This window comes from Vipera ursinii, assembly GCF_947247035.1.
Source record: "Vipera ursinii genome assembly, chromosome: 3".
NCBI classification, from domain to species: Eukaryota; Metazoa; Chordata; class Lepidosauria; order Squamata; family Viperidae; genus Vipera; species Vipera ursinii.
The window spans coordinates 74,633,196-74,659,556 of record NC_139516.1 but is presented as its reverse complement, the minus strand read 5'-3'; the positions used below and the strand labels follow the sequence as shown (position 1 = coordinate 74,659,556).

General features: G+C 38.2%; 1 protein-coding gene across 5 annotated transcripts in view; it reads right to left on the bottom strand.

Annotated features, from left to right (window-relative positions):
* NEXN (nexilin F-actin binding protein) overlaps positions 1-25,761 on the bottom strand; it is a 37,575-nt gene extending 11,814 nt beyond the window's left edge. Inside the window, exons 1-6 of one of the 5 annotated variants that reach the window (XM_083359408.1) lie at positions 25,647-25,761; positions 10,872-10,956; positions 9,413-9,604; positions 9,187-9,265; positions 8,395-8,543; positions 3,307-3,351 (exon numbers count right to left, since the gene is read on the bottom strand). In XM_083359408.1, the coding sequence (XP_083215534.1) occupies positions 3,307-3,351; positions 8,395-8,543; positions 9,187-9,265; positions 9,413-9,604; positions 10,872-10,898 (492 nt within the window). In that variant the 5' untranslated portion in view covers positions 10,899-10,956; positions 25,647-25,761. Of the gene's footprint in view, positions 1-3,306; positions 3,352-8,394; positions 8,544-9,186; positions 9,266-9,412; positions 9,605-10,871; positions 10,957-21,817; positions 21,977-24,530; positions 24,750-25,646 lie in introns of those variants that run through there. The other 4 variants (XM_083359407.1, XM_083359409.1, XM_083359411.1 and 1 more) reach the window with 4 other exon arrangements.
* Between the last annotated feature and the right edge of the window lie 600 nt (positions 25,762-26,361).

Sequence of the window (26,361 nt, the reverse complement as noted above, 5' to 3'; positions counted from 1 at the left end):
GTTAAAAACAAAGATGGCCACGAACATTTGAATAGGTTAGTTGCCAATGCCTCTGAATAATTTGCTTTCCACACAATGTTCAATTTTTAAAGAATGAGTGGACAAAATCTATGGCTGCATAGAAAGTCCAGTAACCGTTGATCTTTGGATAGCCAGTCATCAAAGGAAGCCACACTTCCCTTGCAGAAGTTTGCACCATGCGTGATTTGACTCAAAGAGTTCTTTTCCTTTGCAGAAAGGATATCAGTCTAACAGAATTTCCACTTCCCTACTATATCTCTTTGTCTCCCTAGAAAACTGCTTCAAAAATAGAATTACAGTCCTATGCAGAAGGGAATATCAACAAAAATCAATCTCTTCTGTTTTGTAGAACACACATGATCTATGAAAGTTCAGTCATGAACTTTTATGAAGGGCTGAAAAGCAGAATAATTGTTAACTCTAGATTAATCTGTTAACAATACTACATCACAACTAGTGTTTACTAAATATTTAAAATACTATATAATATGCCTTGCTTATTTGGAAAATAGGAATCATAATTACTTCAGTCCTTAAAGATTATGTTGTATGCAAGAAAATTTCATTTAAAATGAAATACTAGCTCCTATGCTCTTTTTTCAACATTGAACTCATTAAAAAGAATCTGAAAAAAAATGAATATATAATTTAGCATAGAAATTACTTGACCGAGCCATCTTACATACAGATTTAATTGTACTATTACAAGCATCTAAACAGCTAAAATATGAAATATGCACTCCAATGTAAAAAATAGCCAGTGCCCATCAACATGCTTAAAGTAAATATATGCTTTTAAACAAAATAATCTACAGAAATGCCATATTAATTGGATAATATCTAATAAGGTTATTCCTATCACTTTGACTAATGTGGAATGCATATAGAATTATATCACGATATGTATAAATGCATATTATACCAATATACTGCTAGAGCTCTATCAAATTCCTATTACAATATTATTGCTGAAGAGAAAAACTCATCCCACAATCCTATTTGACTTGTTATGCAAAATACTGCTATCAGTTCAACGTTCCTTTTTGCCATCTCTGTTCTTGCTAAAATTTCCGTTCCCTGTAAACCAAGGAAAAAAAGCTATAATATGTTGTTTCATAAATACATACTGATGCCTAATAAAAAAGGCATGGAAATATCTTGTGTTGGATCCCCTATTCAGCTACAACATACAGTAGAGCAGAGGTCCCCAACTTTTTAGACACCAGGGACCAGTTCCATGGAGAGAGGTTTTTAAACGGACCGGAGCTGGGGCTTTGCTTATTTGGGAGGATCGGTTGCTGGCATGCCACAGACCGGTACTGGTCCATGGACTGGGGGTTGGGGACCCCTGCAGTAGAGAACCTTGACTGTAAGCATATGGAAGTTCCATTATCTGATACAGAAAGATGGTAAGGTATCTTAAAACATTAGACTCTTTTAACCTAAATACTATATAAATATTTCTGCTTTACAGTATTGCAGATCTAATTATTTTCATTTTAGGATATTTAAACAGTTCCACACAATTACGTTTCAGTACCCCAAAACATAAATAATGAACAATAATATACAATGTACAATATATTTCAAATTATGTCACACTATAATACTTACAATCAGGTATTAAACATTTAATATTTATTATTTCAAATTTAAAGATAAATGCAGTGTCAGCTTCATTAATTTTATATTCCATGATTAAAATTCCACGTAGCTCAAAATAGCCTCCAAAAATTCCCCATCCAAGCATTTATTGGAATCATCTATATGTTAATTATTAAAATAGTAGGCAATTGCTTGGATGATCTTACATTTTGAAATATTATGTTAAAGGCAAATTATAATGTAAGGATTTCAGGAAGTATTGAAATTCAATTTGTAAATATCAAAAATTTCAGTTAAAGAAATTAGAATATGTGCTCAACTATACAAGTACAGAATTTAACTTCTGTAGATTAGGAACTTTCATGATTTGGCTATGAAAAAAATTAAAAATCTGTATGCATGTTGCTTTTAAATTACATTATTTCATAATTACGCTACTATAATTAAGTTAAGCATGTGAATGTGACACCGAACCCATGGTATTAAGAGATGGCTACCAGCTGTATAATTTGAATTGGTAAATTTTCTGTAATACAGGGAAGATGAGAATTATACTGTGCATGTACAGTATATGCCAGTAAAGCTACAATCAAGATTGTGTTACCCAAAGAATAACACTAATCCCTTATAATATGACTAATAGTATCACATTAGCACATGCATTAAATCTAGTATTGCTTTTCACTGGCAACAGTTCATTCATCCATCTTATATAAATGATCTGTTTGTAAGGTAGAGTGATTCATGAGTGTGTGGCTGGATCACACATCATTCTGAGGCATAATAGCACTAGCACTTAAACTTATAGTATACACTGCTTCATAGTGCTTTACAGCCCTCTCTAAGCAGTTTAAAGAGTCAGCATATTACCACCAACAATTTGAGTCCCCATTTTACCAACCCCGAAAGGATGGAAGGCTCAGTCAACCTTGAGCAGGTCAGGATCAAATTTCTGGCAATGGAAATGCAGAGTTAGCCCGCAATTCTGTATTCTAACCACTCCATCACCAGAGCTCAAACTATGATTTAGAAACATGGGGGCTGGCTTCGTACAAATGGCTATATCCAAATCCAGCAAACCACATTATAGTACTCGGCGTGAGCTGAGTTAGTCAATGGTGGATATATAAATGAGTGACAGATCGCCTAAAGTTGTATTTGCTTAAGTTTAGCTTAGTGAATTGATCGAATCAGACATTTTGAAATTGAGCCCACTATAGCCTACTTAAATATATGTACCATAGCTAAAGGTGACTTTTCAATAAGGCACAGTGAAAGTAGCTTAGTATAAGAGGTACATGAATAAAATTTCTGTACCCCACAATCTGTATGTCAATGTCAAAAAGCTGCTCACATTTAGCTAAACCGCATTGCAAAATTTGATCAGAGTAGATATAATGATGATAACATCAATCAGAAAATAATAATAAAAATAATATACAAGTACTATTACAGGTGTAATATACAAGTATTATTACAGGTATAATATATAAGGTTTTCAGACAGACAAAAGACAAAATTAGGCCAGAAATAATTGTGGTAACACTGTGTTCTCAGTTGTGATCTTGTGCCTTTCCCAAAATTGATCTGAAACAGAGTGCTTTCGAACATAGCCATTATTATGGTAACTAACGTGATTCAGAAATAAGTGAATGTTGCATTGTAAAGAAGTCTGATTACCTCTGATGCCGATTCAGTTCCCGAATTGTTTAACTGTTCATCAATCTATTAAATAAGAATTTTACACAATAGTTACTTTTGTTCTTTACCCCTCACCTTTAAAAAAAGCATAAAGTATTCTTAAATCTGAACAAGCAGTTTTCAAAATGTGACACTGAAAAGTGCTAATATAATGTACTTCTGCTTTCAATAAATATGTTTGATGTATGTTCATTTACGTATTAATTTGTATACAATTCATGCTTTCAGAGAAAATGCAACAAGAATATTTTCATCCCTACTTCCATAAAACAAAACAGAATAGCTTGTAAACTACGAAGCTGAGCAGTCTCTTCCAACTTTGGACTATGGGCCCATTTTTTTAATCGTAGGCAAGTAGCAAAAAGAAAAAGATTGGTAAGTCTCTGGTTCAGAGATTCCCAAACTTTCTCAATCCATGGCGCTCCTAGTGATTCCCAAGATGCCTTGTGAGTTTGCTGCAGTGCCCCCGCATGGTGTAATGCAGAGTTTGGGAATGGTGGCCATGATGAACTTTCATAATAGCTGCTGAACTTTGAAAACCACAAACTGCATAAACCCGATAATAAATTTAACTAGGTTATTTTTATTGCAAAGAATAGCATCCCTTTTCTTCCTGTCCCTATGATCTAAATATCCTTTGTAGACTAGGAAAGCATGGTTAGGGATATATTTTATTCATACAGTTACAATATATATCCCAATTAATATGTTTTCTCTGTGCCAATTTTCCTTTGGAAATTAATAACTAAAAACCTTTTCTTCATTTTGTTGGATTCCAGTGGCAAATAATTTCAATGCGGTGTTGTGAGCAAAAATAGATATAATAATAATAATAATAATAATAATAATAATAATAATAATAATAATAATAATAATAATAATATGGATATTGTATATTGTATATTATCTAAAGTGAGCCACATGTAACACAAGTTGGTCTTGTTCTCTTATATTTTTCATCTGTTCTTCATTCTAATGTATGGTAACCTGCTCAGTATCTTTTTTTATTGTGTTAGATCTAAATCTAATGAAGATAGCATTCTTACTCTAAAGCAGGGGTGTCAAACTCAATTTCATTGAGGGCCGCATCAGCATTGCGGTTGCCCTCAGGGGGCCAGGTGGGTATGGCCAGGGTGGGTGTGGCCTCCTGGGTGGGTGTGGCCAGCTCTACATTGTTCGCATCAAGGGTGCCTATGGGGGCCCGGGCAGGAGTGGGACAGATCTGAGGGTCTCTGGCAGAAGGAGGGTCTCTGGGCCAGGGCCAAGGCAGTGGGGGCCGTTCCCTCACTGTTTCCAGGATGGCTTCGCGGGCCACATGAAACTACTTCGCGGGCCGGATCCGGCCCCTTGTGTTTGACATGTCTGCTCTAAAGAAACTAGCATGTGATTTCACTGGCAACAACTGTGCTATGCATTTAAGATGAACCTTGATGACATTCTTGGCTATATCACCTACAGTTAGAACCTCCTTAAGACATTAAGTATTATGCTTTAGGGTAGGCATGTCAAACTGCCGGCCCACAGGCCAGATGCATCAATCTGAAACCACTCCCACCCCATTGCCTGCAATGGGGAAAAAGTCGCGATATGTCGCGCGATGTCATGTGACATCACGAGTTTGACATTAAGGCTGGCTAAGCGAATGATCATTCTACAGTGATTTGTCTGATTTTAACTGATGTGTGACAGTGAACTGTTGATACATATACTTTGTCAAATTCTTCTAAACCTTCTTAGTTTTAATCTGTATTATTACTTTGGAATTACCTTTTAGTAATCTTATAATCATCTATTCTTCTCTGTTAATTGGTTTAGCATTAGTTCACATTAATTTTATCAATTAATGTAAAACCATGTCATATGATCTCTCTCTAATACAAATGAACTATCCTACATTTTAATTAGCAACAAATATGTGCTAGTAAGGGACGCAGTGGCTCAGTGGGTTAGGACGCTTAGCTTGTCGATCAGAAGGTCAGCAGTTTGGCGGGTCGAATCCCGAGTGCCGCATAGCAGAGCGAGCGCCTGTTACTCGTCCCAGCTTCTGCCAACCTAGCAGTTCGAAAGCACGTAAAAATGCAAGTAGAAAAATAGGGACCACTACGGTGGGAAGGTAACAGCGTTCCGTGCGCCTTTGGCGTCTAGTCATGCTGGCCACATGACCACGGAGACGTCCTCGGACAAGCGCTGGCTCTTCGGCTTTGAAACGGAGATGAGCACCGGCCCCTAGAGTCGGAATACTAGCACGCATGTGTGGGGGAACCTTTACCTTTACCTTATGTGCTAGTCTCATAAAATTACTACTGAATTATACAACTGTTGGTTAGCATCCTTATGTGTATAGCATCTTTATGTCTACAATAGTAAAATTAAAAACTATTAAATTTAGTTTTGGTCTACTCTATAACAATGAACGCAAAATATATTATAAAACAAGCACATTCCAAGGGCAGAAACTTTTTTACACTATCATGAAATGAACATTCCAAATGATTTAAGTTTAATGCACCGTCCTCCCCGTTTTATGTATACATGAATCCTTAGCAGTGCTAATAATAGAGATATGAAGGGTTACTTGCTAAAGCTAGATACAGTTGGAGCATTCCTGTGACTTCTTAATAGCATTTAATTATACAATTATACAGCTAGACAAATTGTTTGGTAGAAAAATTCAATGCACATATTATAAAGATAATCTAAAAATAACTTACTGAACCAATATGACAGAGTTTTTATCCTAATAAAGGATACTAAAATATCTAGTGCTATTTGATGTCTAGTCATTATATATGGCCCCAGACACAATAATTCTCATCATAATCATTAGTTTACAATAGTTTAGTTACAATTAGTTTACACCTATAATCATTTTGGTATATTTTATCCCATATTTTTTTACAAAGGAATTTTAGTACAAAACTCAAGTGTCAAGACAATTTTCAAATTGAAAGTTGTTACTTTTAAAAATTTAAAATAGTAATAATTTGCACAGATACTCCGAACACAAGTTTCATTTATAGTATTATGTTTTGCTTCTTAATATCTGTATGCCAATAAAAAAGTGCAGTTATTTTTTGTTCAAAGCAAATCAAACATCTTACCTTATTTTTCCCAATATCTGCATTCACATATTTTTAACGATGGTTTATTGAGTAAGCCATTATCAGTAAAATCAGCATAATTCAGTGATACAAATTTCAAACCACATTATGCTTTAGGATAATATGTAAACCCAAGCTTTGTATCCCGCTGGTAATTTTCAATGCAAGGAAATCTTGTTTTGCTTTCCCAACATCAAATTTTAGATATTTTGCTTTTAGTAATGTTGACATTTTCTGTCTCTAATAATATGAAGTGTTAATATCTTGTGTTAAGAGATATATAGTTGGTAACAATCAATTATCAGATTTATGTTTCTACGAATCTATCACAATTGGCATTCTATTGAGAAGATAATAGCATTAGGAGCCTGATTCCAGGACAAAGTTCTTTAAAAAAAATTTTTACCAGTTTAACATTAGGCACAATGTATCATGCAATACCATAGTTCTAATAAGCTGAATTCACAAATACTATCAAAATCTGATGCCCCTGAAAAAGCCAAAAGAATCAACTCTTCCATCCTCACTCAGAAGACATACTGAAACTACAGGTGGTTAGTGATTCAAGTTCAAGCTTGATTAACTTTACTTTTTGACTTCAGAAAAAATCTACTTCTGAATGAATAACCAATAGGGCTATCCTGCTAGAACAGGGGTGTCAAGCTCAATTTCACTGAGGGCCGCATCAGCACTGCGGTTGCCCTCAGGGGGCCGGGTGGGTATGGCCAGGGTGGGCGTGGCCTACTGGGTGGGTGTGGCTAGAGTGCGTATGGCCTACTGGGTGGGCATGGCCACCTCTACATCGTTCGCATCAAGGGTGCCTATGGGGGCCTGGGCAGGAGTGGGACAGATCTGAGGGTCTCTGGCAGAAGGAGGGTCTCTGGGCCAGAGCCAAGGCAGTGGGGGCCGTTCCCTCACTGTTTCCAGGATGGCTTCGTGGGCCACATGAAACCACTTCGCGGGCCGGATCCAGCTCCCAGGCCTTGTGTTTGACATGTCTGTGCTAGAAGAATTTATGGAAGAGCCTATGCTGTCTGAAGAAATATTAAACAGATCATAGATACAGTACCCGGAGTTGCAGTTAAACAGGGTAATTCCACTCCTTTCTTACTGGAAGAATTTCCATGGAAGTTAAGTCCCTCCTGGTAATCAGCTATTTTATTAGCAAAAAGAAAGCACATCTATCTAATGTTGTGATTCAGGGTAAGCCTGTGGGTTCGGCAGTTGGGTCGGATGACTCAGAGGAGGAGGAGGAGGGGGGGTGTTGAAGAGCTTGATGAGAGTCCTCAGCCAGGCCCCTCTCATCTGGTCACGACGCAGACCCAGCTGTGTGAGCCTGACAGCGTGGATGAAGATGACCCACAGCTGGCCCTGTTCAAGGACGCCCGACGCAGGAGGCAGTCAATCAGGAGTAAACAGAGGAAGGCAATGGGGCTCCTCGGAAGGAGGCAGAGAGAAGCCACACCCTGAACTGTATTTAAGGGGGAATGCGTGGGAGGGCTGGTTTGCTGAAGGCAACCGCTTGAAAAGCTCCTGTTTCTTGGTTTGTGTCTTGTTCTATTTGTTTTTGTAGCAATAAATTTGGCAGGAGTAATTCCAGCCTCTTGCCTTCTTGTAAAAGGGGTTGTCCCTGCCTTTTCTGCAGGGCCGGTAGCAGGCTGGTACAGAACATCTAACTGGAAAAACTGCAGGAACATCAGATCAATAAAAATAAACTGCCAACAACTTAAAATATTAAAAATTATTCTCTTAGCATTTGCTTTCTGGAGTCCGAGACATAGACAGGAAAAGAGACCACATGTTGAAAATATGTACACACAGATACAGTGCAACACTGATATTTTTTTCATGCACAACATGAAGGCTTTCCCTTTGAAACTACCATACAATTGAATACTACTGTCATTCAAATTTGCATGGCTATTTTTACATATGAAGCATATTTTACCAAGCTCAATAATCATACCTCATGAGCTTTTCTGGCCAGTTCCCTCTGAATTTTTCTTTTCTCTATCATATCTTGTTCAGCTCTTCGTTGCCTCTCCTCTTCCATCCTTTTCTTTTCTTCTTCTTGCCTCTGCTTTTCCATTTCTGCAAACTTTCCCTTGACAGTTCCTATGAGCATATAAAACAAAAACAAATGCTTCTAATACACCGCTGGCTCTATTTTTGGAAGAAATTTATACAGGAAATATATGATATTAATATTTTCTAATTTTCTGAGCTACTCAAAAAGAGGCGTTTGAAGCAATAAAACAATAATCCAGATTTTAAAGAAGAAATTACAATGCCAACAGTAAAAGTTACATATGAATCCATAATACCTAGGAGCATTTTATGTATATTTTTGCTGCCATGAAGTAGTTATCCAAGCTCTGCAGCTCAAGTCTCACAACTAAGATCAGGTTATTATGAATATGGCTTGGAGTAAAAAAAAATCCACCAAGGGTTTGCAAAATAGGTATGTTCAGGCTACCTTAACAATTTTATTATTGAAAAGCACTTAAGAGCTATGAAGTAGTAGATAGTACAGAAGTGGAGTTTTTTAGACAATGTACAGCATGATACTTAGGGCTTTTTTTCCTCATAGAATGCTCAGAACGGAGTTCCGGCACCTTTTTTGGATGGAACCTTGTAGGGTAGGCAAGGCGGGTTGTATGACACGTGTGAGTTCCGGCACCTTTTTCTTTTACAAAAAAAGCACTGGTGATACTAAAGCATTGATAATGGAAGTCAAAACCTTTATAAATTGTCTTACCTATCAGTTTTGGAACGTAGGCTTTCTCCACTTTAGAAGAGTTTTCTTCTTCATCATCAGAAGCAAGAAATTCTTTCATCTAAATAAGAGATCAAAGATATTAATGCAGACAGCTTGAAAAACTGGTATGTTTTTACATAAGATTCCAGTATATTTTCTATACCAGCAGTGTAGTATAACTGAAATCAAAGCAACAGAAACAAATAATAATTGCAAAGAGAATGACCTCCTGCTTTCGCCTGTTCCATTCTTTCTCTCTAATATATTGTTCTCTTCTTCTTTGTTTTTCTTCTGTTGTTCGTCTCTGATTTTTTTCTTCCCTTGTTTTCTGCATGGCTTCAAATTTATCCTTTATATCACCTTTTCGAAGTTTGGGCACATAGGACTTTTGCACAGGTTTAGATGAAGAAAGCAGAATCTTGGTGAAGATGTAGAAAAGGCAAAGATCAGGAAGGGGTGATAGAAGCAAATGAAGATATATAAATGAAGATTTTATATATATATATATATATATATATATATATATATATATATATATATATATATATATATATATATAATACATAGATGCATGCTGTATCTAGCACTTCCATTTTTTATGAACAATATTATGTAAATGAAAGACAAGCAGAAATAGTGGGCAAAAGAAATTAAAGATGTCAGACCAAAAAAAAAGTATAAATTTGCCTAAACTAGTTTTATCAACATTGTTACACTTCTATATAGTTTCTAAAAAACCATGCTTGCTTCCGCCATTTCCATACATTGCTTCACATATTTTGATGTTTTAAACTTCTCACTCCTTTTAGAGGATCCCACCCAACTTTCATCAAACATTCATTCCTCAAACAGATCACATACTACCCAGTAACCTTTTACTGGCATTTCTACATTTTCATCAATTTTCCAAATATTCTGACAAGGTCCATTAATCTATCAACATGCCCTAGTTTTTACTATTTATGTATAACTTGCAATTATTCACTCAATTTTCCTTATCAAATCCAATGTCTTAGTCTTAAATGATTATTAGATCAGTTCTCTTTGTTGACTCACATAGTCTAATATTCACTGCAAATCATTCAGATTCACAGCCAACAACAAAAGGTTGACTTCATCCAGTGGTATACATAAATTCATGGCCCCAGTCAACACACTTGTAAAGTTATGACAAGCATTTCTTGTACGTTTATCTATAAATACATTAAACCCAGGCAAGGTACTCTTATTTATCTTCAACTCAGTAATGAGCTGTTTATTATTATCCACCTAATCTTATACATGTCCATCATATACTCTCCCTGCATTTAGCAACTAGCCTTCAGTTTCATATTTTGCAACATATTTCACAACTCCAGCATCTTTGCTTGTATATTTTCTCTAAATCAACAAAATGCCTTTGAACATAGCATTCAGGCTTGTTAACACTAATACAATAAAGAACTGAACTAAAATTAGATTTAATTAATATTTTGTGGACAAATTTATTTATTCTATTAAGATATTCATTTAAAAAAAAGCCTACTAGTTAAAACATTTTAATTTTTAAAAATCTGCCATACTTATGTCAATATCTCCCAGTATGGCTGAGTGAATTGTAATTTAAGTTTCCTTACACTATTTTGAGATTATACAGAAACAGAAAAATTCCTTATAAGTACTTTCCTTTTGGACTTTATACGTACTTCTGTCTTCTGTGCGATGTCAGTCATGATTCCTTTCTGTAATCCAGTAAGAAGCGTCTGCAAAAATGTCCGTCTTCCGTTTTACCTATACAAGACATAAAATATAAATATATATATATATATATATATATATATATATATATATATATATATATATATATATATATATATATATATATATATATGCTTTTTAGAAGTCTTCTAATAATTTGCAGAATGGAATTATCAGAAGTCTAGCTAGAATGCATTTTCCCATAGATATAATAAATACAACATTTGCTTGAGTTGAGCAGGTAAGACTTCCATATATGAGCTGCAAAAACTTACTTTCTTAGTTATCTACACAATGTGTAGACTACCCAACATCCAACAACTCTGTGTGGCTTACGATTTAAAAAATGAAAAAGACAAGAGACAGATTGTAAGCAGCCTAAGGATCAACATATACAGTAAACCAAACCAACCTGTCTAGTAGATCAACCATCACCCTGCCCCAAAGCCTGGGAGAATACTGTAACCAGGTCTTTGACAGCTTCCTGAACACCTTGTGGGAAATCATCTCTAGAGGGATCTCATTCCAGAAGGCAGGGTCCTGGGTCCCTCTAGATAATACTGCTTGATCAATGGGACCAAAGCTTGCCCTACTGGATATATGCAAATTTTCTTTGCTGCCACCAAGTGATCATCCAGATTCTAGCAGTTCAGCTATGAAAGTCCTAAAGCAGGATCTACCTTTAATCATTTTCTTTTTTACCAATTCAGTGTATGTCAGGTGACTCTCAACCTACAGACTCAGTGTATACACATGACCATGTTATGATGACTAAAACACATTTAGCTGAGTTCACAGACTCAGTGACACCATGAGGATTATAAGCGGTTGTATCAGAACCACTCCAACTTGCTGGCTTCCTGTTCTGTGCCATATAGCACAACCAGCTTTACAAAGGCAACATGCACTAGTGAGAGAATGCAGAAAAATTGCAAACAACTCCTACCTTCAGCCAGAAAACTAAAATCCAGGAAGCCCTCACTGGCACTTGCACAACATCTGCCCAACAACTTTAACGTCGATTCCCAATGGAAAGCCAAATGGGTCACGGAACACCAGACATAGGAAGATATATAAATGACCTCACAAGAAAAGTGACAGCCTTTGAACTATCATGCCGGCAATGGCAAATCCTGAATAGGATTTGCACCTCATACAACGTTTGCTGGTACTCACAGTAAAATAGGGCATTGTATCCTCCCATCAGTGTGACTGCGGGATCCCATATCAAACTGTAGATCACATCGTGAACAGTTGTAAGCTGAAGGCATATACCAGTCCAGTGGTGGCTGGGTAGTAGTAACTCAATTACTACTATCATTAATACAGATTTCAAATTGCTACCATAAACATTTCCTCTCTTTTTCCCTTCACATATACTGTCTATTTGTAGATTTAAAGACAAGTTTCATCCTATCAATAAAATAGAAAATAACTTTCTTACATATATCCAATAGTTTTTAATTTAGACATATTCTAATTGTTTTAACATACAATCTTTTAGACAATCAATGACCTAATAGATTTTTCAATTTTAATTTCCACTAACATAATATTTAACATTTGATATTTATCATTCCCATGATTTTTAATATGCTCCGAATTCATCTATCACCATTCCTCACAAAATCTAATATTGAAAATTCACATCCCGTCTACTTAACTTCTCACCCTCTGTGTCAACAAATTAAGGATACAATATGATATCCTTCCTTTTTGCTAATATTCAGTTGGTTTTTTTTAAGTAGTAATCAAAATTTCTGTTTACTTCAATATTTAATACTTCCTCTCTTCCTCTTTGTATCTGCTATCTCTTGCTTAAACTGATAATTTTTGTTTTTAACATTCCATATAGACCTATTTATTACTTTCAACAATAGGTTTTTAGCTTGTCTACATTTTTCACCTTTACATGACCTTTATGCACAAATCAATATTCAAATTAGCTATTAATATTTATACCGCTAAATTTTAATGACCCAAATTTTTTCTTTCTCTGTTCATAACAATGTCTTGTGTCCAACATACACATCTTATCGATTTATGTACATTCTGTTTCAGATTTCAATAAGATGGTCGAAACTCCATTCTTCCTGAGTCTTATTCTGGCTTTTTTCCTTTGCCAAATCATCTTCCATGTCCTTGTTTTTGGGTCATCGAACCAATCTCCTTGTAATATCATGTATATTAATTGATACTGGCAAAATCATCTGATCGCCATTTTTTGAGAGGACTTGTAGGTCTAGTGGGTCATCTCTTTATTCTTCCATATCGACGTAGTTGTTCTGAATTGTTTCATCCAACTGTTCTTTTTCTAGATCCTCTAGTTCCTTCTGAATTGTATAAGAAACCTTTTCCTTTTTCCAAGTTGTCAATGTCTTTTCTGGATTTTAAGTTCAGGGATTAATTTAATCTTAGTTTTAATCGTTTTTAATTGTATATGATGTATTTTAACTTTTAATTTTCCCTGTAAACCGCCCTGAGTCCTATGGGAATAGGGCAGTATATAAATTTAAATATAAATAAATAAATAAATAAATAAATAAATAAATAAATAAATAAATTTTCAAATATCAATATTTGCTTAATAGTAGATTCTTCTGTCACTGTACTTGAATGTTTCCTTTTTTCTATTGTATTTTGTATAGATGATTCTTTAGTTGTGGTCAAAGTTTGGGCTTTCATATCTGGGCTATCTTCTTGTTCCTTCCCATAGCCTCTTAGTATTTCATTGGTTGTGGTAAGAATTTGGATTAGTGTTTTTACAATAGCGAGAGTTTGTTGATCTTCATCCATAAATAAATTTTGTTCCTGGTCTTCTTATATTATATTAGTATTTTAAGTTAAAGGCTTTACACTTAGAAAATCCAAAAGAGAGATTTTTTTTTCTAGGTAGGGAACACAAAGCCTTTCACAGCTGTTGTTTTAAAGTTCTCAAGGTTATGTATCTTATCTATTTCCCTGGGCAGTCAGCCAGGCCCCTTTTAAAGTTTCCCTTTGAGTCCCAAAGTTGTCTTAATCTTTTCAGTTTTTCTTTTTTCTTTTCATAAGAAAGAATCCAGATTTCCAACAGAAGTAGACAATGAAAAATAGAAAATAAAAAAATCTTTCAATCCACATGATTTGGGAAATAAAGTTCCAATTGGGATTCAGTTACTTTTTCAACATTTAAAACATCCCTGCATATTTAGTCACCGCTCTTTCTGGAGGGAGGGCAAAAGTTCCCCTTCCCTCGCCGCATGGGAGAAAATGCCTACCAGCTTAAGGAGGTACAGAAAGTAATTAGGGTGTAAAAGAGGTAGACCTCACCCAATCTCTTCCACGCTGCTTTAAGAGTTGCCTGGTGGAAAATGTGACTTTGGCTGTTCACAGCCTAGGGACGAGCCATAATGGCCGGTCCTTTCGTCTGCCTGTTTGGAGGGATCGCCTGGTCTAACGGGAGAGTTGTGGCTCTCCTGCGATCCAGCGAGCGCCCCTCCTTGTTGGTCGCCTCTTCGGGGTGACTTTCGGCCCTTTTCAGGGCCCCCCAGCAATGCAAAACTGGACAGGGGAGAGAGAGCAAATCTCCCAGCCGTCCATAGTGGCGGCGTGACAAACCGGAAGTCTGCCTTTTTCTTTCCTTTTCCCTCTTTTTTTTTCTCGTCCCCTTCTAGTTTTCTATTACTTTTTTAAATTTCTCTTTGTATGTTATATTTTTATAAACCAACAGAAATGTGTTTTTTTAAAAAATAGAACCATTAATGGTAGTTTAAAAAAACAGGCAAAATGGTCAGCATATTACACAAACACGTACAATGGCTTACAGTGGTGCGTGAACTAAGCCATTCTGGCAGCACTTCAATTCCCTATTTCGTGTATATTTTTTTCTAATCCTTCAGCATATTCACATTACTGTATTGATAAAATCTGTACCTCCTCTCTCATGAAACTGTTTAGTATAAAAATCTTTTTCTTCATTTGTTTACAGAATCTGATTCTATATAGTTTACACAAAAGCTGTGCGAAGTCTTCAAGCATAGGAAAAGCAAACCCACAACGCCAAAAGCAGCATCCAGTGAACAACTATCTACCGTAGTTCCTCATTAATTAAAAGCTCTGTGGAGATGTTATGAAAGCTTGACCGAACCTTAAACCTTTTTATTTATTTGTATCCCATCCTTATTATTTTTATAAATAACTCAAAGCAATGAACATATTCAACACACCTTTCCCCTCTTATTTTCCCCACAACAACAATCCTATGAAACGGGTTGAGCTGAGAGGGAGTGACTGTCCCAAAATCACCCAGCTGGCTTTCATGGCTACGGCAGGACTTGAACTCACCATCTTCCCTTTCCCATTCTATTGTAATTATAATTAATTGATTTATGCATTGAGTGTTATTTGTTAAACCTGTTTTAAGTTTTTTGGATGGGATGATAAAGACAAAATGTGACGCCTTCCTTGAGCCAAACTCAATACCTAGTGATTACATGTATATACTATGTAGTTATGTTGCCATTAATACAAAACTAGTTTGCCATTAAATTCTTCTGGATTTGTTATTGTACAGTCTACTATAGAGCTGTTACTTCCCCACTGTCATCCGTACAAATACTAATAAATCTACTTAGTTTTTTGAGATCAGCCAAGGTCTGAACAATATTCCTTCTGAACTCGCTGGTTTGCAATTTGTAGCTAGTCCTACATTCCTATACTTACTAGTATCTGAAATCTGGTTAGAATCAAACAGTAAATGCCTCCTTTTCTTTTTTCTTTTTTTTTAAAAAGTGAAAATGTTATCCCTTCAAACAAGATGTGGTCAAGAAATAAGTGCAACAGGAACTCCAGAAATGTTTATTGTTGTAGCATAGAATAACAGAACCTTAAAATCTTGTCAGACTTTTTTTCCTCTTCCACTTATATTAAGCAAGCACAAGGCAGGAAGACTTTGAGCTTCTTTCTCATACTTTCCCTTCTCAGAACTCAGCAATCTTACCTGAAACTCCTCCCTTAAAGTTCCCTTTCAACAGCCATCCTTCCCACTTGTAGAGTTATTCAAAGAATAACTATTTGGCAGAGTTGGTCATTTCCAGTAACCATTTCCATGTTAAACTATTACAATGTATAATACATTATAGATTAAATAAAATATTCAATTAATTCAACTGCAAATAACTAAAATCAGTCAAACAGTTTGCAATTTCAAAGTTGTGGTCATCACAGCATCCCCATGGTCACGTGATCAAGAGCTGTGGTGGCGCAGTAGTTAGAATGCAGCATTGCAGGCTAGAGAGCCTTGGTGGAGCAGTGGGCTAATGCCTCCTTAAGTAACACCAGCTGCCTGCAATTAGTGCAGGTTCGCATCCCACCAGGCTCAAGGTTGACTCAGCCTTCCATCCTTCTGAGGTAGGTAAAATGAGGACCCAGATTGTTGGGGGCAATTAAGCTGACTTTGTAATAATGCCGCTTGGGGGTGTGTGTGAAAGCCTTAATAAGCAGGCATATACATAGAATGAAGGCTACTGCTAAGCTTGTAAGCCGCCCTGAGTCTTCGGAGAAGGGCGGGATATAAATGGAATTTTTTTAAAAAATAACTCACTGTTCACTGCCAGGAGTTCAATCCTGAGTGGCTCAGGGTTGACTCAGCCTTCCTTCTTTCTGAGGTCGGTAAAATAAGGACCCAGATTGTTGGGCGCAACATGCTGACTCTGTAAACCGCTTAGAGAGGGCTATAAAGCATTATGAAGCGGTATATAAGTCCAAAGGGCTATTGCTATTTCAGATGCTCCTTGCCAGCTTTCTACAAGTAAAGGTTAATGGGGAAGCTGACAGGAAGTAAGAAATTGCTCCTGCTCCTACTGCTTTTTTGTCCACTCGTGTAATAGCAATACAATTCCAGAAAAGTTAGTGTTCATTCTGGTGATATCAGACTGCACTACCTTTCTTTCAAAGGATGGCCCAATGGATGTTATTTGTTTAGTAAAATGTTAAAAGGTTAAGGAATTAAGAGTTTGTTACTGCTTCTATAATTTCAGCAAGGGTATTTCAAGAAAAGCTTTTGGAGCCAACAGACGTTTGAGGGTTCGTAGATCAGGTAAACAATTTCCAGGGCACATACTGACAAAATTCTACCACCATTTGGTAGCAAACGCCATAAAAAAGACAGTGAGAAACTAAAGGAAATACCAATATTTACATTAAGCATCCAATATGCTCAATGTATCTTAAAAACTAAGGCTCACCAGGTAGGAGAGGAAAACAGATTGAAAACTCTGTCCCCATCCATTGCTGATGTTATAACTTTTATATTCCCTGTGACCCACAGCAATCTCTCCAAATAAAAAATGTAGCCTCAGGTTCAAAACAGCTGCCCGCGCTTTCATATCTGGTACCGATACTTAATCAAATAGAGTTTTTCTGTTAATCCTCAGTCATAACACTTGACTTAAAAAAGAAAATTTAATAGTCTACCTGCTCCTGCCTTGGGTTAAAGCATCTACCTTTTGTATTCCTTGTTTTAAATACCCTGTAAACCGCCCTGAGTCCTTCGGGAAAGGGCGGTATATAAATCCAATAAAATAAATAAAGAAAGAAAGAAATAAAATGTACCATGAATAGAGATTTATTTAATTTATTACCCTGTCCTGCATTCTTGGGGGCAGATAAGATTCCCTAATATTCCTTTCACAAAAAATACTATATTTTTTAATGTGAGCCACCTAGAACTATTGACAGTCAGGCAGCATACAGTCGTGTGAAAAAGGAAGTACGCCTGCTTTGAATTCTATGATTTTACATATCAGGACAGAGAAAAAATCATTTGGTCCTTGGCAGTTCTTAAAACTAGGGAAATACAACATCAAATAAACAACAACATATGACATATTACACCATGTCATCTTCATGTGCCTTTTTCATTTTGGCTTTCTTTTTGTACGTGATGACATTTGTCATGTGCTGTTGTTCATCTGAGGTTGTACTTACCTACTTTTATGAACTGCTAAGGATCAGATGATTTTTACACTGTCCTGATATGTAAAAACCATAAAACTCAAAGAGGGTGTACTTTCTTTTTCACATGATCAAGTTTCAAGTTTTCCTAAATTATTCCTATTATTCCTCTGATTGTTCGATACGATCAACAGTCACAAAAGGTCAATCTAATCAGGTGCTAACAAACTCAGGAAAGCCATTAAGTATATTGAATGATCAAGCAGAAAACCAAATTGGCTCTATCTTTATTTCCAAGCTTTTCTGACAAATTTATTTTTATTTTATTTTAATTCCATTTATATCCCGCCCTTCTCCAAAGACTCAGGGCGGCTTACAAGCTTAGCAGTAGCCTTCATTCTATGTATATGCCTGCTTATTAGGGCTTTCACACACCCCCCCAAGCGGCATTATTACAAAGTCAGCTTATTGCCCCCAACAATCTGGGTCCTCATTTTACCTACCTCGGAAGGATGGAAGGCTGAGTCAACCTTGAGCCTGGTGGGATGTGAACCTGCACTAATTGCAGGCAGCTGGTGTTACTTAAGGAGGCATTAGCCCACTGCTCCACCAAGGCTCTTGCATTCCTTTGAACAGTTTCAAATTTTTGCAGTAACTGCCTAGAATGGGCAAGACAGAAAGTGGCGAATCCCATCAAGTGAACTGTTTTCCACGGGGAAGCCTCCTGCAGAATTAGGCTGTGCTATTATTCCAGCAGTAGTGGAACACATACACTAACAAACATACATGCAGACAGACATACCAGGGATTTTGCTGTGCACTATACAGTTTATTATAAAGAACTGAATTATACTTTTGGTAGCTTGTAATGGTCCTGTATGCTTTAACATCTACCTACGGGAGAAAAGCAATGGTGAACAATGTATAACTACAAATCAGACAGATGGCAGTTTGGTGAAACAGCAGGATATATAGTTAAAATTAAACACTAGATGTATAGGATACAGTGTGGCATTCAACTACATATCAACGAAAGTGCATGCTCACAGAAAGGATCAACATGGAAGGAAATTGTACTAATGCTCTTCTTTCAATACAAGTGGAAACAGGAATTTTTTGGCAAACGTTAGTTGAACACCAGCAAATGCAGATATTACAGGTTTTATAAAACCTGAACTGCTGGTTTATAAAACGGTGGGAATATTTCTCTAATTAGGAACCCAGCCTATTTTCCTCTTGATTTTTTTTCCCTTCCACTTTGAAACCATTACACTTAAAGCAAACTGAAGGGCCATCAGCTGGCCTCTTAAAAATGTTTGTTTTTAAATACTAGTACGTACTTTCTCGTGTGTTTGTGTATTTGTGTGTGTGTTTTAGAAACCACTTCTCAGACTTTCCCAAAACCCTTAAAAACCACAATACTCCCTGCCCTGCTTTCTCCATTTCTCTGGCCACCAGAAAAATATACCAGTATCTTCACTCATTTGATCTCTTCAACCACCAAAGACACTGGTGACTGATGGCAGTTGGATTACTAGAATCACTCTTTATTTAACTAGACCTATCAGTTTCTAAATCCAGTGTTATCTCTTTCTTTCCTCCTCTCTATGGTATTTTGTATAAGTGACAAAAGTTTTCTTTTTAGCTATCTACCCTGGTACAATAGAACAGTGTTTTGGAATCAATAAGAGGTCTAGTTGGGATGAAGCAGGTGAAACCTGAAAGCACTGAGTTGTATTTTGTTGTTTATGTTTCTTTGTTGGCTCCATTATTGTCTCTCAAAGGTCCTCCTAGACCAGGGGTAGGCAACTTTGGCTCTTTTATGACTCATGGACTTCAACTCCCAGAATTCCGGAGCCACCCTGGCTCAGGAATTGTGGGAGTTGAAGTCCATGAGTCATAAAAGAGCCAAGGTTGCCTACACCTGTCCTAGACTCTTGATTACTGCTGGATGACAAGTAGAAGGCATGGCTAGGATGGCCTTTGCTCAGTTGCAACTGTTATGCTCCTAGAGACCCTTCCTCAAATCAAATCAACCTTTATTGTCAAAGTACAACGTGTGTACAATGAGACGCACCCCACAACACGATTCACAGTGAAGACAAAAGAAAAGAACATCCCTAACCCAGTGAATCCTACTAACAAACACACAATCTTACTGCACCATGTGAGCTTATTGCACAGCACGCCGGCCCCACAAGTCTATCATACTATGTTGACATGGAATTATTTTCCATTCAGGACAGCCTATGGGTAGAAACTGTTCTTCAGCCTGTTGATGTGGCTGGCTATGCTTCTATATCTCCTACCCAATGGTAGGAGAGTGAAGAAGCACAGAACCAGGGTGTGAGTCATCCCTGAGGATTTTCCTCACTCTTCTAAGGCAACGGGCCCTAGCAATGTCATCCAGTGATATCACAAAACCGTGCTCACAAAATGTGGAGCAGGTGGGACTCTCTATATTGACTCATATATCCTTATCACTACTCTCTTGAATTTCTACATTAGTTACCCTATGGTAACCACTTGGAAGCAGAGTACTTAGGAAGACTGGACCTGTAATAGGACCAATTGCTTAGATTGACACACTGTAAGTTTGAAAAACTGTCATCCCCAAACATTTAATATAGTGAAGAAAACCTGTCACAAAATAATTATTTCACAAAAGGCGAACTGGTAAAAATAAACAAAGAAGTAAATTGCCCCAGTCCCAATTTATGAGAATGAATCAAAAAACAGTTCTTCCAGCTACCCACAACCTTTACTTCTTAAGTATGTCTGAATCCAGGTGGAGTGCACAATCGGGAAACAAAGCATCTAGAAACTAACTATGCTAGGCAGGCAACAGCTAGTTTTGTATTGAAACTCTCTGAACATGAAATACACAAATACATAAAATCCAAAAATGTCTGCAAATCCCAAGATGAAGCCCTTCTGCATAAGACCAGGTAACCTCTGTGGATACTGCATTGCCTACCCTAGTTCAGTAATAATCCTCAAGTAGAATTAGAAGCAGAAGTAACCCTTCTACCTCCAGAACTGGATACCAATAGAAAGAAAATGCAATGCATCCAGATACACAAACAGAAAACAACCAACGTCTCCATAGGCACACTACCCATTAGTGCCTTTGGGGTGGGAGCTACATGATGTCTGGAGGGATATCACTCCATAGGACAGGTGATGTGACAGAAAAGTCATAGATCTGGGTCCGAACAGATGGGTCTATAGATTGAAAGGGCCCAAATCATGTTGGCTCTGCCTATCTTACCAAATGGACAGAAACCATGGGAGTCAGGTAATATCTTAGAACATTTCAGAGAAAGAATTCTACTTTAGTACTCCTAAAACCAGAAAAATGAACATTGAATTAAGCAAATTAAATTAATTCAACAAACTTGTGCCCATGTATTTTTATTTGAATTACCTCCTGGTGCCAGACTAAATAACATCAGAATATTTAACCTATATTTAAAAGAATACATGGATTATTATTTATTATAGCTGGAGTGAATATATAACTATATATAACTATAATAATTAACAGTTTTAATAGAGTAGTGTACTTTCTCAGTGCGTCATTTCAATACTTGTTACAATAATCTTGTAAGGTTGGATGCCATTTTTTTAATACTGAAACCCTATAACTTTGAGAAAATAGTTTGCTCATTTCAGTTCAGAGAGTACAGTTGAAGCATTGATACAGGCATAGATACTTTGGGGACACTGCAGAGCACTTACAGATGTACAGAATTTCCAGTTTTGAAATACAGTTAAAATATTGATATCTTAAGTATCATCGAAATGAAACAAAACACAGCACTTTAGATACCCTCTCTTTCTTATTTACATGCCATAAACTAATATAAAACATTGTACATTGTTACTTTAATTCAGCATCAAAGTGTAAGAAGCTCATTTTTATGTCCCAGCAAACATGTCACAAAAATGTTTCACTAACCGTCTTTTAAAAAAAAAACAACAACCCACACATATCCTCGTGTCATTGGCTTTGCCTCATCCCCAGCCCAAAGCAGAGGCATATTAAATTCAGGTTCATGGGTTCTGGTTTTGGGCTTCTTCCTCACAGCTGTTAATGCACGTTCCTCCAGTTCCTTAAGCTAAGATAAAACTCAGCCAGTATGAAGTATGCCTCCCCTCTAATCTTAGTAACAAGGGCAGTGAATGGGGCTGTCCTTAGAGTTTTCTTGCAGGGCAACTCAAGGACAGCAATTGGTGGATTCACTTGGCTGTATTTCTCTTCCCACCGCATCACCAGCCAGCCGGAAAACAACTAATCATTTTCTTTAATATATAGTAGTAGGCAGTGCTTTTTTTGTAAAGGAAAAAGGTGCCGGAACTCACACGTCATACAACCCACCTTGCCTACCCTACAAGGTTCCATCCCAAAAAGGTGCCAGAACTCCGTTCTGAGCGTTCTATGAGGAAAAAAGCCCTGGTAGTAGGACAAGTTTGAGACAGGTGAATTGATATGCAGGTTTTAGCCACCTTTCAAATTGTCCAATAGACATGATACTAGTGGAGAGGTGCTCCACGGCTGTGACTTGTCACACTGTTTCTTTACAGGCATTTAGCACACTTCTGAAAAAGAAGAAAAAGCAGTAAACTCATGTTCAAGAATAGCTCAACAGAGAAACTGATGGTCCAGAGGGAACAAGATAAGGCAGGAAAGAATGTTTCTGATACAGTCATGGTCCCTTCTGCTTCAACCCATGGTCTCCACTGAGTCATTGACCTGTCAGCCAGGCTATCTTTGGACATTGGTCTAATTCTCTTTCAGAAGATTGTTAGATGCATTTCAAAACAGACTGACTGACAAGTCACAGCTGCATAGCAACTCTGCATTGGCAACTTGTTATGTGGCTAAACACTCCATCTCAGACACATGACCACACTAACTCAACTTTGCTCCACCACATATTAAGGACAATGATAGATGGGGTTTTTTTTCATGCTGTTCAGTGATGCCAAGGGAGAAAAAATACAGCCAGGGGAATCAACTCATGTCTGTTCTTGACTTGTCCAGTATCAAACCAGTAAGGAGAATACCACTCATCAGCCTCATTACTGAAGCAAGTTAGAGCATAGATAAATGTTTCTGCCAACTCAAGATCTGAAGGAATGTGCATTAACATGAACATGAGGAAGAGCTCTCTGTCAACAAAATCAAAGAACTATAATGTGCCTACATATTTTGGCATATACGTTCTTTCACACATCCTGTTTCAAATATGCAGCTAAGGGTTTTTTTTGCCATCTTCTGTCTGACTTTAAAAACAAAAATATTACATTTCTTAGTTCCAATTATTGTTTTAAAAAATCCACTTACAATGCAATAATAGCACCTTTGTAACTCTCTCTCTCTCTCTCTCTCTCTCTCTCTCTCTCTCTCTCTCATCCATCATACAATATAATTTATACTAAAAGTATACAGTTGATGCAAGCAACTTTAACTTTTGGAATTCTGATTATTGTCACAATAAGTCTCTGTATACAATAATAAGAGCAGACTAATGGCAAGAACAACAGTTCTGGCAGTTATTGTCTTCCCACTAAAAAACTGACACTACCATTGGTACTACCTTCTAACTAGCAATCACTACACCTTTCAGGGAAAAAGCTTCCTTTACTCTGACATTTAGGAAGGAAACATCCTCAGAGATGATTTGCCTGGAATGCGGTGGGAAAATGTTTTAATTCAACTGAAATGTATGACCGTATAAAATGCGGGACCTGACGGCCGAAGGATCTCTCCGCAGGAAATTTGAGATCCAGGACCTTTGCCACATGTTTCAGATTCAGAGTAAGAAAAACCCTGCGTGAAAACGAGCGACATCTGGCTTTATTACCCCACTCAAGACGCCTCGAAAGAAACATTTTGTTCGCGGACCGTTGATTCCATTGCACAACAGCTTGGCTACGAGAGATATTTTTTTCCCGGAGATTTTTTTTTTCAACGCGTTGGGGCGTCTGGGATTTTCGTCCCAGTCAAACTGGCGGGAGAGAGCGAGCCTGTGGCTTTTCCTTCCGACGGCAGCCCAGACGGGGCGAGCGGCCGCTTTTCTGAGGAGAGGCGAAGCAGCCGAACCGAGGCGCCCAGACGGGGGCAAAGGCTGTTCTCACCCACCCAGCCACCCGCCCGCCCCAAAAAACCCGCAAGGACCGTATGTGCGTGCGTGAGGGGACCCTGGTCTCCGGCTAATCCCCCCCGCGAACGCCTCAGCGAGGCCGAAGGGCAACGCAGGGAGCCCCGTCAGAGGACGTGCCAAAGGCAGAAAGCCGAAGCGCCAGCCCGCCCCCCCTCCCCTCCCCAGCCCCAGCTCCTTTCCCTTAAGACCAGGGGTAGGCAACCTCGGCTCTTTTATGACTCATGGACTTCAACTCCCAGAATTCCTGAGCCAGCTACGCTGGCTCAGGAATTCTGGGAGTTGAGGTCCATGAGTCATAAAAGAGCCGAGGTTGCCTACCCCTGCTTAAGACCCAGCCGCAGCCCGCTTGCCCCGCCGCGCGCGGTTTCCCCCTCTGCCTTGTCATCCCCAGGCGCGTCAGAGACGAGCGCAGGCCGTCCTTTGTGTCCCAATCGCCCCCCCTCCCTCCCTCCCTTCCTTCCCCGCAACAACAACAACAACAAAAACAAAACCTATCGAGGATACCTGGCAGCGCGTGGCGGTGCGTTTTCGTTTAATCCCCAGCGGCTGGTGGGCGTGAGAAGAGAGGCCGGCGAGCGTCTCTCCCGCTCCTACCCTCGGTGCGGCGCGCTCCTTGGCTGGCTGCGGCTCCAGCCCTCGGGCTCTGCAAGTTGCCATAAAAGTCCCGGTGCGCAGCCCGTTCCTGGCATTCCAAGCGCGCCCAGGCCGAGCTGCAGCTGTCCCGACACACACACACACACACACACACACGGCGGCCGCCCCCTCCTTTCTTGCCCCCCCCCCACTCAGCGCCCTCGCCGCGCCTCCGGAGGCCCCTCAGCGGCCCAGCCGGGTTATTTTGGGCCGAAAACGCCGTTAGGCTATAAATATCCGGCGACTGCAGAATTTCCCAAATCCCACCCCCCCCCCTTGGATTCAGAAAAAAATCTCCTCACGCACCGGGCGAGTTAGAAAGTGGGATGAGAGGGAGGGGTCGGGGTATAATTGGTGTCCGACGTCAATCACTCACTGTCAGCAGTCGCCTAAAAGCGGGCGGGGGGGGGAAGGGCTCCTGAGCATACCCAGAGTGCATTTCCCACAGCACTGGTCTTTTTTTTTTTTCCTTCTTTTTGGTCGAATAAGGACAGGATAATAGGACAGGATACAAGAGCCGTCCAAGAAGCCACAGAAAATCAGGCTGTGTTTCAAGATGGCTTTCCTCCCCACAAACCGCTTTGTTTTTAAATTCGCCACCGAATGGAACAGGAGAAATTGGTTTTTTTAAACCATATTTTGTTCCCACATTGGGACAGTTACGATTAAGTTATTAATATGAAATTAAGTACGTCCTCAATCGCAACCTTGGAAGAATGTCAGGCCACTAAATAGCCATTTCCCAATTTCTCTTCCAATTATTTGCGGTACGGTTTCCTTTAATCCTAATAAGTGAAGAACAAGAGGTTGGAGAGAGCACATAAGATTTCTAAAATATCTGAATACCAATTCAGCAACTCATATCGGCCCCTCTTACACAAATACACAGTAAGAATCACAAAGTCACCCCAGCTATTTTTCTTACTACAGTTTTGTTGAAACAGATGCAGCTAGATCTAAACACTTTGGGGGAAAAGAATTACTTACTGTTAGTTTTAAGAGTGTATGTATTTTCCTTCCACTTATACAAATATTCCAGATCGAGGGGATAACAGTTCTCTAGGACAGTGATAAATCTCTGGCAAGCTTCACTTTTGTGAAGTGAAACTGTTAGGAGGGTGAATGCTGGTGGCCTTTTTTATAGCCCTAACTTGTACAGAGCAAGCAACTAATAATAGAAACTTACCAGATAATTATGATAGCATGAAGTCCAGCCAGCATCAGACTGATGAAACCATCCCATTGTATGTAGTAGTCAAATTAGCTTATTGTCATATCAGCAGTTGCAATGATCTTGTAAAATAAATACGTATCTCAGTATAATTAACTTCTGAGTCAGTTTGTAGGGTGTAGGATAGGAAGAATTTTTATTACTTTTTCTTGTGTCTGACTAGAGAATAAGATGAGATTAGTCTGTTCCCCACCTGGTTTCCATTTTGTTCCTCATATAAAATGAACAATAGGCCAAGCCCAGCATAAAGTTTATTTACTAATAGCAATGTTTATTCATTTGAGGTGTTACATAACCTGTTTTCTTGAGCTCTGATATCAAACCAACACATTATGCTTCTAATGCTGATATTTGTTTTGGCATAATTAACCTTGTAGTTAATTCTTGATACACACAGTAGAATACACTCCATTTCCTCTTCCAGCTTTATCCCCACAACACCCCTGTGAGGTAAATTAGGCTAAGAAATAG